At 37.5% G+C, this 18,247-nt stretch overlaps 1 protein-coding gene across 1 annotated transcript; it reads left to right on the plus strand.

Moving 5' to 3' along the window:
- The first annotated feature begins 1,412 nt into the window (after nt 1–1,412).
- LOC135215718 (proprotein convertase subtilisin/kexin type 5-like) lies at nt 1,413–2,643 on the plus strand. The gene is made up of 2 exons (XM_064250674.1): nt 1,413–1,720; nt 1,953–2,643. Exons 1-2 carry the CDS (start codon nt 1,413–1,415, stop codon nt 2,641–2,643), a joined length of 999 nt encoding a protein of 332 aa, XP_064106744.1.
- Nucleotides 2,644–18,247: the final 15,604 nt, after the last annotated feature.

Consider the following 18,247-nt stretch of genomic DNA (forward strand, 5'->3'; position numbering starts at 1 on the left):
TGGTATTTGTGCAGAAAACGCTGGCTGGCTCTGCCAGATTATGAGTTTTTTTTTTATCAAGTAGGCATACTTTTATTTCATAAACGATGGTAGAAACCGAGATTTTATGTATGACTCGTGTATAGAAAAGACTGGGAAGATTGACTGAAGTAGGCATTGGAAAAAAAAGAGTATCAGGGAGCGAAAGGAGAGAGAATGTACGAAAAATAGAGTGAAGTAGCCCAGCATGTATTTGGGGTTGAAAGAAATGTTTATGAATTTTCTGTCTAGGTGTGAGACAGCTGATGTTATTAATGTTATCAATGTTCAATGAGTCATCCACTACTACTTATTCGTTAAAAAGTAGTATTGTTTGCTCTGTACCTTACGTACGAAAACACGTAGATGGCGTTAAACCTAAACTTTTAATTCTTTTCAAGCTGATTTGATAAACAAATTCCTCGAGCGGAGGACGGCGCTGATTCCAGAATGCACTTTTCAGAGCTTATTCATTCCGAGGACCTTTGAAGGATTCAAGTCGGGACATTGTAGTCAAAGTCGAGCATCAAAGACGTTCCTGTAGAAGCAAGGTAGTGTTCGGGCGATGAGTGGCGACATTTGTTACTTCGATGGCACGGGGCTACCGGGTATTTGATGACACCACTATAAATCATGTCATCAACACACGTTGACGATTTGTTCATTACATTTCACCGACAGTTGAAAACAAGTTAACGACTAATAACAAGTAAGGTGTGTCTACACTCCAGTAAAAGATGTCAGAGACACGTCTGCAACTTATTTCTTACATATCACAGACAAGTCGAAAACAAGTTAACTACTCCAATAACAAGTAAGGTGTGTCTACACTCCAGTAAAAGATGTCAGAGGCACATGTTTGGAACTTATATCTTAAATGGCACAGACAAGTTGAAAACAAGTTAACTACTTTAATATGAGGTATTGTGTCAGAGACACATTGTCTGCAACTTTTCTTTTACATGTCACAGAATGTTGAAAACAAGTCAGCGACTCTAATAATGGTTATGGTGTGTCTACACTACAGTAAAAAATGTCAGAGGCACATGTCTGCAACTTATCTCTTACATGTCAAAGACAAATTAAAATCAAGTCAACGACTCTGATAACAGTTAAGGTGTATCCACACTACAGTAAAAAAAAAACTCATGAACACATATCTGCAACTTATCTCTTACATATCACAGACAGTTTGAAAACGTGTCAGTGACTGATAACAGTAATGATTAGTCCACACAACAGTTAAACACATCATCAACACATATCAGTAACTAATCTGTTACATGTCACAGACATGTTGAAGACTAGTCAAAAGCACTAAGTGGAGAATGAACCTGGTTACTTGTGTGAAGCACTGGTTAGAACTACCAAAAAGTCGTTGACTTGTATTCAACATGTTTCTGATGTGTGTGCAACAAGTTGCTGACCAATTGAAAACCAGTGTGCAACAAGTTGCCGACCGATTGAAAACCAGTGTGCAACAAGTTGCCAACCAATTGAAAACCAGTGTGCAACAAGTTGCCTGCCAATTGAAAACAAGTGTGCAACAAGTTGCCGACCGATTGAAAACCGTGTGCACAATTGTCTGGCCATTGACAACAAGTGTGCAACAAGTTGCCAACCAATTGAAAACCAGTGTGCAACAAGTTGCCAACCAATTGAAAACCAGTGTGCAACAAGTTGCCGACCAACTTGAAAACCAGTGTGCAACAAGTTGCCGAACCAACTGAAAACCAGTGTGCAACAAGTTGCCAACCAACTGAAAACCAGTGTGCAACAAGTTGCCAACCAACTGAAAACCAGTGTGCAACAAGTTGCCAACCAACTGAAAACCAGTGTGCAACAAGTTGCCAACCAATTGAAAACCAGTGTGCACAAGTTGGCCCACCAACGAAAACCAGTGTGCAATAAGTTGCCAACCAACTGAAAACCAGTGTGCAACAAGTTGCCAACCAACTGAAAACCAGTGTGCAACAAGTTGCCGACCAATTGCAAAGTGCAACAAGTTGCCAACTAACTGAAAACCAGTGTGCAACAAGTTGCCAACCAACTGAAAACCAGTGTGCAACAAGTTGCCGACCAACTGAAAACCAGTGTGCAACAAGTTGCCCCCAACCAACTGAAAACCAGTGTGCAACAAGTTGCCAACCAACTGAAAACCAGTGTGCAACAAGTTGCCCACCAATTGAAACCAAGTGGTGCAACAAAGTGCCCAACCAACTGAAAACCAGTGTGCAACAAGTTGCCAACCAATTGAAAACCAGTGTGCAACAAGTTGCCCACCAATTGAAAACCAGTGTGCAACAAGTTGCCCAACCAACTGAAAACCAGTGTGCAACAAGTTGCCAACCAACTGAAAACCAGTGTGCAACAAGTTGCCCACCAACTGAATACCAGTGTGCAACAAGTTGCCCACCAACTGAAAACCAGTGTGCAAAACAAGTTGCCCACCAACTGAAAACCAGTGTGCAACAAGTTGCCCAACCAATTGAAAACCAGTGTGCAACAAGTTGCCAACCAACTGAAAACCAGTGTGCAACAAGTTGCCAACCAATTGAAAACCAGTGTGCAACAAGTTGCCAACCAATTGAAAACCAGTGTGCAACAAGTTGCCCACCAACTTGAAAACCAGTGTGCAACAAGTTGCCCACCAACTGAAAACCAGTGTGCAACAAGTTGCCAACCAATTGAAAACCAGTGTGCAACAAGTTGCCAACCAATTGAAAACCAGTGCAAAAGTGCCCAACAATTTGAAAACCGTTGTTGCCAACCAAGTTGCCCAAAACCAATTGAAAACCTGTGCAACAAGTTGCCAACCAATTGAAAAACCAGTGTGCACAAGTTGCCCAACCAATTGAAACCAGTGTGGCAAACAAGTTAAAAGCCACCAATTGAAAACGCCAGTGTGCAACAAGTTGCAACCAATTGAAAAACCAGTGTGCAACACGTTGCCGCCAACCACCTGAAAACCTGAAAACACCAACCCGTGTGCAACAAAGTTGCCAACCAACCTGGGAAAACCAAGTTGCCTGCAACAAAGTTGCCGAAAACCAACTTGAAAACCAAGTGTGCAAACAAAGTTGCCCAACCGAAAATTGAAACCAAGTTGTTGAACCAATGCCAAACCAACCTGAAAAACCAGTGTGGCAACAAGTTGCCCACCAATTGAAAAAACAGTGTGCAACAATTTGCCAACCAACTGAAAACCAGTGTGCAACAAGTTCCGCCACAACCAAATTGTAAAACCAGTTGTGCAACAAGTTGCCACCAATTGAAAACCAGGGTCTTGGCCCCAACCAAGTTGCCAAAACCCAACTGAAAACCAGTGTGCCAACCAAGTTTACCAAACCAAAAACCTGAAAAACCAAGTTGGCCCCAACCAAGTGGCCCAACCAACCGAAATAACCAAGTTGGCCAACCAAGTTGGCCCAACCAACCTTGGAAAACCAGCGTGCAACAAGTTGCCACCAATGAAAAACCAAGTTGTGCAAAACCAAGTTGCCCCACCAACGAAAACCCCAGTGTGGCAACAAGTTGCCCACAACTGAAAAACCAGTGTGCAACAAGTTGCCCAAACCAAATTGAAAAACCAGTGTTGCAAAAACCAAGTTGCCGACCAATTGCAAAGTGCCAACAAGTTGCCAACCAAAACTTGAAAACCAGTGTGCAAACAAGTTGCCAACCAATTGAAACCAAGTTGTGCAAACAAGTTGCCAACCAATTGAAAACCAGTTGGCAACCAAGTGCCAAACAATTGAAAACCAGTGTGCAACAAGTTGCCCAACCAATTGAAAAAACCAGTGGGCAAACAAAGTTGCCCAACCAACTGAAAACCAGGTTGCAACAAGTGCCAACCAACAACTGAAAACCAGTTGGCAAAACAAGTGCCAACCAATTGAAAAACCAGTGGCAAAAAGTTGCCAACAAATTAAAAACAGGGGCAACAAGTTGCCCACACTGAAAACCAAGTGTTGCAACAAGTTGCGACCAATTGAAAACCACGTGTTGCAACAAAGTTGCCGACCAAACTGAAAAACAGGTGCAAACAAGTTGCCCACAACTGAAACCAGTTGTGCAAACAAGTTGCCAACCATGAAAACCAGTCGTGCAACAAGTTGACCCCACCAATTTGAAAACCAGTGTGCAACCAAGTTGCCCACCCAACTGGAAAAACCCAGTGTTGCCAACAAGTTTGCCCACAAACTGAAAACCAGTTGTGCAACAAGTTGCCAAACCAATTGAAAACCAGTGTTGCAACAAGTTGCCGACCAATTGCCCCCCCCCCGTGCAACAATGTTGCCAACCAACTGAAAAACCAAGTGGTGCAACAAGTTTAGCCAACCAAAGTTGAAAAACCCAGTGTGCAAACAAGTTGCCCAACCGCAATTGAAAACCAGTGTGTCAACAAGTTGCCAACCAATTGTAAAACCAGTGTGCAACAAGTTGCCAACCAATTGCAAAACCCAGTGGTGAAACAAGGTTGCCAACCAACTGAAAAACCAGTGGTGTCAACAAGTTTGCCCACCAACCTCGGAAAACCAGTGTGCAACAATTGTTGCCAACCAAGTTGAAAACCAGGTGTGCAACCAGTTTTGCCAACCAATTAAAAACCAAGTGTGCAACAAGTTTTGCCCACCGAAAAAAAAAAAAAAAATGTACAACTGAAAAACCAGTGTGCAACAAGTTCTGCCGACCAATTGAAAACCAGTGTGCAACAAGTTTTGCCAAGACCAACTGAAAACCGCAGTGGTGCAACAACGTTGCCCACAACTGAAAACCAGTGTTGCAAACAAGTTGCCAACCAATTGAAAACCAGTTGTGCAACCAAGTTGCCAACCAACCAACTGAAAAACCAGTGTGGCAAACAAGTTGCCAACCAATTGAAAACCAAGTGTGCAACAAGGTTGCCAACCAACAACTAAAAACCAGGTGTGCAACAAGTTGCCTAAACCAATTTGAAAACCGTGTTGCAACAAGTTGCCAACCAAATTGAAAACCAGTGTGCAACCAACGTTGCCAACCAACTGAAAAACCAGTGTGCAACAAGTTTGCCAAACCAATTGAAAAAACCAGTTGTGCAACAAGGTGCCCAACCCAACTGAAAACCTTAGGTGACAACAGTTCGCAAACCAATGAAAACCAGGTTGTGCCAAACCAAGTGCCACCAATTGAAAACCAGTGTGCAACAAAGTTTTGCCCAACCAACTGCGAAACCAGGGTGTAACAAGTTGCCAACCAAAATGTGAAAACCAGTGTGCAACAAGTGGCCGGGAACCAACTTGAAAAACCAAGGTGATGCAACAAGTTTAGTACCAAATTGAAAAACCAGTTGTGCAAAACCAGTTGCCACCAACTGAAAAACAAGGTGTGCAAAAAGTTGCCCCACCAATTGAAAACCAGTGGGTGCAACAAGTTTGCCCAACCAACCTGAAAACCAGTGCTGCAAACAACGTGGCCCAACCAACTTGAAAACCAGTGTGCAACAAGTTGCAAACCAAAGTTGAAAAACCCAGTGTGAAAAAGTTGCCAACCAATTGAAAAACCAGTGACTGCAACAAGTTGCCCAACCAATTATGCAAAACCAGTGTGGCAACAAGTTGCCCAACCAAACTGAAAACCATGTGGGTTCAACAAGTTCCGGCCCAACCAACTTGAAAACCACCAGTGTGCCAACAAGTTGCCCAACCAATTGGAAAAACCAGTGTGCAACCAAGTTTTTTGCCCCCCCCCCCCCAAAAACCCCCCCCCCCCGACCAAAAATTGCCCCCCCAAAGTGCAAAACCAAGTGTAACCAACAATGAAAACCGATTTCCCATGTGCCAACAAGTTGCCAAAACCAATTGTCAGTTGGCAAAACAAGTTGCCAACCAATTGAAAACCAAGTTGTGCAACAAGTTGCCCGAAACCAATTGAAAACAAAGTGTGCCAAACAAAGTTGCCAACCAACTTTGAAAACCAGCGTGCAACAAGTTGCCAACCAATTGGAAAACAAAGTGTTGAAAACAAGTTTTGCCAACCAATTGAAAACCAGGTGCAACAAGTTGCCAACCAATGAAAAACCAGTTGTGCAACAAGTTGCCACTAAACCTGAAAACCAGTGTGCAACAAGTTGCCCACCAACTGAAAACCAGTGTGCAACAAGTGCCCACCAACTGAAAAACCAGTTGTTGAACAAGTTTGCCAACCAACTGAAAACCAGTGTGCAACAAGTTGCCAACCAACTGAAAACCAGTGTGCAACAAGTTGCCCACCAACTGAAAACCAGTGTGCAACGAGTTGCCGACCAATTGCAAAGTGCAACAAGTTGCTGACCAATTGAAAACCAGTGTGCAACAAATTTCCGACCAATTGAAAACCAGTGTGCAACAAGTTGCCAACCAATTGAAAGCCAGTGTGAAGCACTAGTTAGAACTGTCTATAAGTGATTGTATTCAGCATGTTGTTATGGGTGCGCAATGCATAGAATTCTCAAACATATTAAATACAAGTCGAGATAATTAGCCAGCGTGTGTTTATGACGTTTTTTTTACTGTAGTGTGGACACACTATTACTGTTTATAGAATCGTTAAATTGTTTTCAACTTGTCTGTGATATGTACGAGATAAGTTGTTGGCGTGTTTCACTGACATGTGTTACTGTAGTGTGGACACACCCTTACTGTTATTTGAATCGTTGAATTGTTTCCAACTTGTCTGAGACATGTAAGAAATAAGTTGCAGACATGTACCTGTGACAATTTTTACTGTAGTATGGACACACCATAACCATTAGTAGAGTTGTTGACTTGTTTTCAGCTGTCTGTGACATGTAAGAAATAAGTTGCGGACAATGTGTCTCTGACATCTACTGTGGACACACCTTACCTGTTATTAGAATCGTTAACTTGTTTTTACCTGTCGGTGATATGTAAGTAACAAGTCGTCGACGTGTGTTGATGACATGATTTATAGTAGTGCCATCAAATACCCAGCAGCTGAGTGCCATCGAAGCAAGAAACGTCGCCAGTCAGCTCCCGAACACAGCCTTGCTTTCACTGGAACGTCTTTGATGCTCAACTCGAAGGGGGAATTAAACGGGAAGGAAGGAATTGCTTCCTCTGAGGCTCAGGTGTTTGGAGAGAGAGAGAGAGAGAGAGAGAGAGAGAAGAGAGAGAGAGAGAGACCTTTTGACAGGAAACATCTCGAAGTGAATTCTTCAAAGGTCCTCGGAATGAAAGAGCTCTGAAAAGCGCATTCTGGAATCAGCGCCATCTTCCATCGGGAATTATGTTTATTCATTCGGCTAGAAGACTTGGATGTTTACATCCGTTGCGACGCTCCTGATTGGCTGTTGATAAGCCAATCATAGGGCTGGAAACTCTCAGTCTCTCTCGAGAGTTCGCATAGGCAGGATGTATGTTTAACCTCTAATGAGGGATACGTCTTTTAAAAGTATTCCTCAGGAAAGGTCGAATATACATCCTGCCTATGTGAACTCTCTCGAGAGACTGAGAGTTTCCAGCCATGTGATTGGCTTATCAACAGCCAATCAGGTGCATCGTAAGGGACTGGCCTAGACATCAAATGCACGGTTGATGTGAATCTACTATAGTAGTTTCCTTAAAATACATTTTATTTATCAGCAATAAATGTGTCAACAGACTTTCCACAGTGCAATCTGTGGTTAAAAGATAAATTCCTATGTAATTATAAGATATTTTCAAGAGTGATAACCTTTCGTGCACCTATTCTATTTTCTTAGACTCTCTCTCTCTCTCTCTCTCTCTCTCTCTCTCTCTCTGACATTCGTGTCAAGAAAAACACGAAATTATTTTGTTTATATTAATATTCCAATTCTGTATGTGTGTGTGTGTGTGTTCAGCACATTTTCCAGTCGTAGGAAATTCATGTGCTATTTCATTGTTTTGAAACAGTTAATTATGAAAACGGTATTCGTAACGCTGGGCGAAGAGATATGTGATGTCGAATGTAAGTACAATTTGCAATGCAGATTTCATAAATACGAACGTCGATTTTAATCTTTAAGCGGATTTGGAAAATTAAAATCATTTGAAAGGAAAACCATTACTTAATTTTTTTTGTTTATGTGATTTAGTTCGTTTGTGTAGTGATGATCGAAAATGCTCTCAGAATATTCACAGACCTGGAAACGCAACGAGAACACCGTTTGAGAGAGAGAGAGAGAGAGAGAGAGAGAGAGCAGGTGGTGGTAGCACTGGCAAAGCGGTTGGCAAGCCTGCCTCCTGGACGAAGTAGATAAAGAGTGCGGGAAAGAAGGGAGGAAAATGAATTAGCTTCCAGTCGCTGGAAAACTGGAAAGTGAACTCCGCGCACCATTGGTCATGAGCTCTTCTTTAGAAGTTTGTCTCGGTTGGTGGTGTTCCCTGAACTTCACTTCACTGTACTGGACTTTCTATTTTTGTATATAAAACTTCTCTATTTTTTTCAATTGTCAAAAAAACACCTCAGTAACATAATATTTGCTTGAATGCACAGCTGGAAATGAGATGAAAAATGTATAATCCGATTATCCAAAACTCTACTCCATCAAAGGTTTTCATTTATTTTATTATATTTTATTTTTTGTGATTAATTCATTAATCTGTGAAATGAACTTTGGCGGGTGGACAGAGAACACGATATATAAACATTGCCATCAGTGTGCTGGTGAAAATTGGGACTCGGTGTACTCACATTTGTTGATTGGAAAGAATGGTTGTGATTTTATTCTGAAAATGGAAATAGGTAGTGAACTTATATTGGTTATTCATCAATTAGATTTTTATAGGTACACTGTGGACGACATCTTCTGGTTGAGCTATACAGAATTTTTTTTTATATACTTTTACTCACAAATGCGCATACGTGTGTATTATAATATCTATATATATATATATATATATAATATATTATATAATATAAATAACTTATTATATAATATATATATTATATCTATATATATATATAAATAAAATTTTTTAATGGTATATATATAATATAGTAATATTACTATATTATATATATATATATATATATTATACTATAATATATATATATAATATATATATATATATATATTATATAATATATATCATATATATTTATTATATATATATATATAAATTATTATATATTTATATATATATAATATTATATATATATATATATATAATAATATATTATATAGATAGTATATATATATATATTATCTATCTATATATTATAGAAATATATATATAGTTAGTATTTCTATGTAATATATATATCATTAATATATACCTATATATATATTAGGGCTGTTTGCCTTGTATAATAAGGCGCCCTATGAGGTAATGTTAGACTTGCGATAATCTTACGCTAAGTCGGTTGGTTATGCACTTCCATTCTCATTGGAGTGTTTTGGGGTTTGAAGATCAATTACGAAGTCGGTATTATCTTCTTTGGTTATGACGACGATGTGTTAAACTCATGATGATTCGGCAATGATGTGAGGTTCTAGTAGAAAACACGAAGTATAAAAAAATACTTATATTCTCTGAGATTACATGTTGAAGTTCAGAGGAAATTTGTACAGGTCTTCTAATGACGATGCCTTGATCGCTTCTGCCAACGATGATAGCTAATTCTGTTCTGTTCTGTCTACCATCTCGGTTACAAGTCATAAAGAAAGCAGACAGTAGCTCGAACATATGAACATACATACAAAATGAGACACACTACAGATCACGTAGGCCGTTTGAATTATAGGTCGCGGTAGTTGTCTCAAGCAGGAAGCTTGGACTAATGTTTTCAAAACAAATGAATGACCACAGGTGACGGCACGTCACCTTACCCTACTTTATTGTATATGTCATCTTAGCGTCTCTGGTCTGATCACATTCCTGCAAGCAATCTGGTTGACCTCTTTAGTTTTAGTCTTTTATATATATGGAAAAACATTCCATATTTTTATTATGCAATCACTTACATAAAAGCTTGGTCAGCTACCAAAACCAACCACTGAATATTACTTAAGCTTGACTTGCATTTGACTTATAGGAGTGTGATACAGACACTATGTGAATATATATAGATATATAGAGAATACTTATAAGTAAAAAAAAATTCATGGTGTACACAAATACAGATTCAAGTAATAAGATATAAAACATAATATGCATATGATGGTATTCGTGAATAATAGTGATCACGTGATATATCCTGATACAGTTTTTCACTTCATCTCTTTAAGATACATATGCTACAGAAAATACTGAATTGTGACTCTGAAATTAATCGCTAGAATAAAGATTAACATGATAAAAATAATATTTTAACTGATAAAAAAAATTTCATATATGAATGATAAAAATTATAATGTTTATGCTGATTGATTCGTTGATTTTTATGCTAACTGTTATATATCTGCAGTTATGGTAAGATAAAGGTAACAGATTGATTATAGACTACCTGATTTATTTATACATATGTATATGGATTCATATAATTATGATTAATATATGTGCACTTTAAATAGATTCCTAGTGCGTACACGCAAAGATATATTTCGACTCTGTTATTTATGATCATTTATATATAGGATACATGATAGTTTATATATAGGATACATGACCGAGGTTATACTACTACACATTTAACTAGCGTTCGAACAACTTTTTGTCCATTACACAGTTCCAAACAACCACCTATAGCCAAATGAAATGGCCAATTCCAAATGGTTAAAACAAGGGGAAAATTGCCTGGCGGGGTCCAACGTTCTATTTCGGCCTCATACTTGTTCTCTGCATCCTGAGCCACACGAATACGTTCGCGATGAATAAAATCATCCCCTGCATGAGTCCTTTGCCAGCAACGTAAAGTTGAATATCCTTCTGATCGTAATTGTCGGAAGTATGTCCCTTTTGTAGTCGATTTCCGACAGCCGCCGGAGCATTCCGCATTAAAACGAGATTAACGACGGGATACGGGTGTCGGTCGAAGAAGTCCATGAAATAAGCTTGTTCACTTATGATGGTGCTTATTCCTTTCACATTGTAGGCAGTTGTTACTTGACTGCAGTCGTCTGCAGCGACGAACGATTTTTTTGAAGTTGCGATGTGAAACTCTCGTACTGCAGGATACTGTAACCAGGTTCCAGTGATCAGCCTGCAAGTGAAATTATACTTGTCACAAGGGCAAAGTAAATTCAGACAACATCAAATACGGGCGGGAGAAAGCCATTTAGAACCAGACTTAACCCACATGAATTCGCTGATATTTTATGGAATTCAAAAGAGTCAGCTGTACAAACTTTTTTATCCATGGCATTAATTAATTAACAATGAGTGAACCTATCCAGGTCTATGATGACTGTAAAAATATCCATAATTATAAAAAAAAAAACAGATATCAATACGAATCCCAAAGAAAATTCGAAATTACTGGTAGTAAGTTACTAGACAAAGAAGTGTGAAACGGAGCTGTTTGTAAGATTGCCAGGCAACATAAGAGTCAAAGAGAATATTAATCATGATTCTGTATTTCTCTATGCTAACTGAAATTAAGCTGCAATAAAATCCGATCCATGTGCCCCTAACAAAAGTTTCATATTCAACTTTCTCGCACGCATCCTCTGAGGTTAATTTTTAGGCATGAGATGCTATGAAAGAACCCACTATGTAACTAATTTCTATATAAACTTTGGGTTTTTTCAAGAAAATGTGACATTTTCCCATGAATGTGATTTACTTGAATTGTAATAGACTAATGTTGCAAGTAAATATTTCATATCCATGACTTGATACTTCTAAATGTCCGTTTACCAATGTCATAAGCTGAATTATTGACTCAAATTGTCTATGAGGTTCAGAAAAAAAAATTAATTCATTTTGATGTTATAGAAATTCTGTTTGCTTATTTTGTTCATTAATTATTGCGGTTCCTTAACCAAGCTTGCATTGCAATGCGGATAAGAATAGGTTATGGCTATGTATGTCATCATGACCTATGAAACACATGTGAAGTTCCTGAGCTAAGCATTCCTCTCTCCAGTCAACCTGCTTTGCAAGCACGAGACGACATACACAGATGAAGCCTGTGCAAGCAGATTATTGAGGTTAAAAGGAACAATGATGCATGGGCAAACACGCCATGCACGTTCTAGACTTATGACCTCATCACTTGGCAGGAGACTGCTCTCAGCCAGCTTATGCGTTACGTTACTTGCTGTAATAAATACGACTTTAGTACTTTCAAATGATATTTTTTTGTTTTAATACTCCATCCACATGAGAAGAATGTCTGAAAAAAAACAGTACCAAAATTGAACAATATATTAGTTTCATGTTGGAAATCTGCATGATTGTAAATAAATGTAATTATGTTAAATTAGATATTCCTTATTCAAACTAATGAAAAGGGTTTCCATGCAAACTTTATATATACTATTTGCCCTGTATAAGATTATTCGCATAGATATACATTTTCACTTCAAGACTTCCTGACTTTGTAAAATCATCTTTATTTTTATTTCATTTATTTATTTATTTTTTTTTTTCATTGACTACGAATATAAATCACCGGGACAGACAATATGTGTTTGAACTTTTAGCTTATTTGTCATTACTAAAGCGTTAAGTTAGAGTTCAAATCTTTACACATATATATTTGGATATTTAATTAACCTATGGTTACGTTTTGCTTATTGATTCCTTTTTTGTTATAATTTGTAACCCTTCCGACTTCTTACGGAGTGTATTATATTGGCTCCACTTGTATCCATATTTATTTTATTTTATTTATTTATTTATTTTACATATATTTGATAAATTAATGGTTGGCTTGAATATGTGGAAAAGTGTTCATATCGGGCTACCGTTTAAAACAAGGCTACTTGCGGTATCATTTCTATAAGATACAATATGGAATGATAAGGTATTTAAAACCGCGAGAACCGCTATAATCCAGTTCGGATCCAATATCACGAGTTGTAACTCGTAAGACATGACACTTTTTTATTTATCCGTTCTACCAAACCTATTGACTCTGGGTGATAAAATATAGTATTGGTTTTCTTAATGGAAAGGAATTCACACAACGAGTTAAGGAGATTATTATTGATTTACACCACCCACATGAGAGTAACTAAAGTTACTAAAATTTGAAATACTGAGGGATCCTGGTCAGCGCATTTAGCCTAAAGAAAGTTTTTTATAGACATGTTATTCCTTGCAATCCAGCCGTATTTTTAAAGTTAAGTTGAGTCACTGAGGTTCGATATTTTACGCATATAACTCAAAAAAACTCAAGGCTAAAACTGCAATCGGGACCTTGCACAGGAGCATTTTATTGTCCTGACCCGAAATAGTGTTACCTCTAATTTATCTAGATTTGTACGGGTGTTCCACTTGTTTTTGTGTGTTTTCTAATCACTACGGTGCCTAATGACCCTATCCATGCATCTGTATAAATACAGACGTCCACTGCGTAAATGCATATTCACTGTTTAATATGATTTGTTACATAAAGGATTAATAATCACTCAAAATGATAAAATTAACACAGTATATGATTATGATATTTCAGTAGAACTTCTGGAAACAGAAACTCAAAGATAAAAACTCGCAGTAGCGAAATCTCAATGATGTAGATAATTTCTGTAAAAAGGTAAGATTAAGAATGTCTCATAACTTCAGCCACAGGAATAACGAAATTCGACCTGCAAAGGAAACACTCAAAGTTACTCCAAATGAATAAAAAGGTTGTACTTAGCTTGATTTTGTGGGAAGTCACGGTGTTCCGATAACGAAACACGGCCTTGGCAATCCTTCTCTTTAGCGGATGACCTGGTTTGGCTTGAGTTTCCCCCGAGCGTTGTTTGGATGATTCGAGTCCTTGACGATCCGATGCTGAAGACGTGTTCGGTTTGTTTCTTGAAGTGCCGGAAACGCTCAATAACGATGTTTTCTTGTATGATTCTAATGAGAGACGAAGCTTGCGTTGCTGTAGGAAAAGACACGTCGGGTTTGTTTCTTGAAGTTATTCACTACTGAAATTGCTCACTAAACGATGAAAATAAGTTGCTTGAAGAATCTCTTGCTTTCGTCGTCGTTGATTTCTGATATGATACGTTATTCATTATTCTTCGGAAGACGTTGAAGAGTTCTTGTTGTTTTCTGAAGTCGCTCACTAAACGATGATACTAAGTTGCTTGAAGAATCTGTTGCTTTCGTCGTCGTTGACTTCTGATGATACATTATTCATTATTCTTCGGAAGACGTTGAAGAGTTCTCATTGTTTTCTGAAGTCACTCACTAAACGATGATACTAAGTTGCTTGAAGAATCTGTTGCTTTCATCGTCGTTGACTTCTGATATGATACATTATTCATTATTCTGGTTTTTCTTCGGAAGACGTTGTAGAGTTCTTCTGGTAGTCTGCCACCAATATTAGGGCTGTTGCCTTGAATAATAAGGCGCCCTATGAGGTAATGTTAGACTTGCGATAATCTTACGCTAAGTCGGTTGGTTATGCACTTCCATTCTCATTGGAGTGTCTTGGGGTTTGTAGATCACTTACGAAGTCGGTATTATCTTCTTTGGTTATGACGACGATGTGTTAAACTCATGATGATTCGGCAATGATGTGAGGTTCTAGTAGAAAACACGAAGTATAAAAAAATACTTATATTCTCTGAGATTACATGTTGAAGTTCAGAGGAAATTTGTACAGGTCTTCTAATGACGATGGCTAGATCGCTTCTGCCAACGATGATAGCTAATTCTGTTCTGTTCTGTCTACCATCTCGGTTACAAGTCATAAAGGAAGCAGACAGTAGCTCGAACATATGAACATACATACAAAATGAGACACACTACAGATCACGTAGGCCGTTTGAATTATAGGTCGCGGTAGTTGTCTCAAGCAGGAAGCTTGGACTAATGTTTTCAAAACAAATGAATGACTACAGGTGACAGCACGTCACCTTACCCTACTTTATTGTATACATCATCTTAGCGTCTCTGGTCTGATCACATTCCTGCAAGCAATCTGGTTGACCTCTATAGTTTTAGTCTTTTATATATATGAATAACATTCCATATTTTTATTATGGTAATCACTTACATATATATATATATATATATATATATATATATATATATATATATATATATATATATAATATATATATATATATATATATACATATATATATATATATATATATATATATATATATATATATATATATATATATATATATATATATATATATATATATATTTGTATATTTATCCTAAGCTGTAATGCTGGCGATTATTTCATATTTCTATCAAAGACCTTCAAATTCTCACAGGTCCTTACGAATATCTTTAACTGCTATAAATGAGAAAATGTATAGATACATTTTTGTAAACTATTACTCCCATATTTATTGAATACAAAAACCAAACCATTACTCTGTATGCTGATTAAGTATTTCCCTTTAAATGCTTAATTAAGGACAAACATGCATGCAAAACAGATTTCCTCTTCAAAAAAATATTAACATATTCGAGAACTACCATATTACCTTTCGGTTATGTCTTGCATAACGTCGTGTTTCGCAGAAGTTATAAGCCCGTTTTTTATTTGTTTTTTTTCTAACATATGAAACTTTTTCTATATCCCTCCACTTCTCAAGTTGGCTACATGTCCAGAATTCTGGCCTGTTTCGCAGCAGATCAAATTAGTGCACTCCATTAACCATTTATCATTCGTTTTTTCAACGTTTGGAGTTTGCCAACCCACCCAACCCCCTCCCCCACCACTTTTCTTTCTTGGCACGATGATTGGAGATTTCATTTACAATTTTGAATTCTTTTCTCACTTTTCATCTGAGAATTCCTTTCTCCTCTCTAACTCTAAGTAATAATATAATTTACATTTTCACATTCTAGACACGCCCATTTTACTATGCAAGTATTGAGAGAAATACTTCCGGTCTCTAATTCACATTTACAATTTACGTTTACACGTTCCAGACTTGTATCTGGAAGAGTCTGGAAAGCCATTTCTTCCTCCTGTGATTATTCTCTTTCCCATCTCTAAATCACATTTAATTTGCAATTTACTTTTACACACTTCAGACTTGTCCTTTGACTATAGAATATTAGTGATTATTCCCTTCATAATGATTTCTTCTTTACAAGCACAAGCAAATAGGAAATCGAGATCTCCCGAGTTTTGTTGGTATTCAGTAAATTAGACAACATCAAAAGAAGCTGGGATGTCGTTTGAACATTCCTTTGTGAATCAGCTCTACGGAATGAGAGGAAAATGGTTGATCCTTCGTCTCCTTCTTTTTCTGGAGGTCTTCGTAGATTCAGCCTCCGAGGCGTGTCCCTCAAATCCAGGGAATCCTTTTTACCCTGGTTATTTTTCTCAGGCCTCGCCCACCTCATCGCCTTCTTATCATTATTTCTTTTTTTCTTCTTCTTCTTCTTTTTTTTGCGTTTTAGAGGGACATGAACTTCCTCGCTTTTTCCGGGCTTTTTTATATATAATTTATTAAATCTTTTTTTCGTTTCGTTTCCTCAACGAACAACTGGTGAGAGATTGTGTATTTCTGGTGATAGAAGTTCACTCTCGACGTGGCTCGGATGTAATGTAAAGACGTTGGTCCTTTTGCTGAATAACCACTGGTTCCATGCAACAAAAAAAAAAAACACCATAAAAACAAACAAACAAACAACTGGTGAAATTGCGTTATGCAAAGCACCAACTACAATCTATCATGCGTAAGGGAAAAAGACCAAATGTCAAACTGAAGTTCTGTTGTCAAAGATATGGAAATGAAAAGGAAAAATTACGCATACTGGACTCACGGCGGTCTGGACCGTGACTGGACTAAACAATTAATTTTCTTCGTATGTCCTATGATAAAATACAACCCTAAATTTTATAGTTGAATGGAAAATCCAGCTTTGTACAGACCGTTACCTTAAGTGGAAGAAGATAATGGAATGAAACATTATATATAGAAAGTTATACCTTTTAATGCTGCGTTTAGTAAGGAAACAAGTATAGATACAGGAAAAAATATATATTTTCTGACCGAAAGACCCATTGCTGGTATAAAGTTGATTCAATACAACAACAGCCATGTAAGCTTTGATAATCTAAGAAAACAAAAACCATTAAAGAGGGCATGGGATAAGCAGGGGGATTTTACAGCAGGATTAAGAAAATACCCTGAATTAAAAACAATGCATTTTTCCAGGCGCAGGGCTAAAAGTCCTGAGGGACTTTCGGGTCATTAAAGCCGTTAATGACTGACGTATTTCAAGATAGTTGGCCTTTAAGCGACAAAATTACAGCCTCGTGTATGTATATTTATAAATATATATATCTATATATATATATATACACATATCAAATGTAGTAGTATATACATACACACATACACACACATCGACACACACGCGCACACACACTCACATACACACACACACACACACACACACACACACACACACACATATATATATATATATATATATATATATAATATATATATGTATATATATATATATATATATATATATATATATATATATATATATATATATATATACAGAGTAGAGAGAGAGAGAGAGAGAGAGAGAGAGAGAGAGATGAAGCAGAGGACAGTTGAGAGAGAAATCTTGACCCTTTCAAAACCATCAAAAAAGGCGAGAGAACGATAAGGCTATCATCAGTTTCCAAAAGTAGCGTCAAGAGTCCTGACCCCTGGTCATTCCTGCCTCTCTTTATTTTCACGAAGATCAGCGCCTCTCTTTATTTCCACAAATATCAGGAGGCCTCCCGCTATTTAATGGGATGACTCGTTGCCACTAAATAACAAAAGAATGCCCAGTTCTTCAGTTTCTTTTAGGGGCTAATGGTCCGTTTTGTTTTTTCCCATCTGTTCCGCCTTATTCTTCTTTTAAGGTAAAAAAATATATATATATAAGATTTAGAGCCAGGATAGAAGGGGTTTTTCATATGAAAATACACTCGTAAAAGAAGTCTTATATGCAACTTCACTCGTAAAAATGTCTTATGTAAAATAAAGTTACACCGTAAATATAATTTTTGTCAGATGACGTGAAAATGTTTCACGAGTGGTGCCCATTGGCCGAATTGTATCAAACTGAATCTTCATGAGAGAGAAAACAAAAAGGAATATATTTCTCGTTCTTCCTGGATTTGTGATAAACAGGAGGGGAAA

Source organism: Macrobrachium nipponense, chromosome 5 (assembly GCF_015104395.2).
Source record: "Macrobrachium nipponense isolate FS-2020 chromosome 5, ASM1510439v2, whole genome shotgun sequence".
Taxonomy (NCBI): domain Eukaryota; kingdom Metazoa; phylum Arthropoda; class Malacostraca; order Decapoda; family Palaemonidae; genus Macrobrachium; species Macrobrachium nipponense.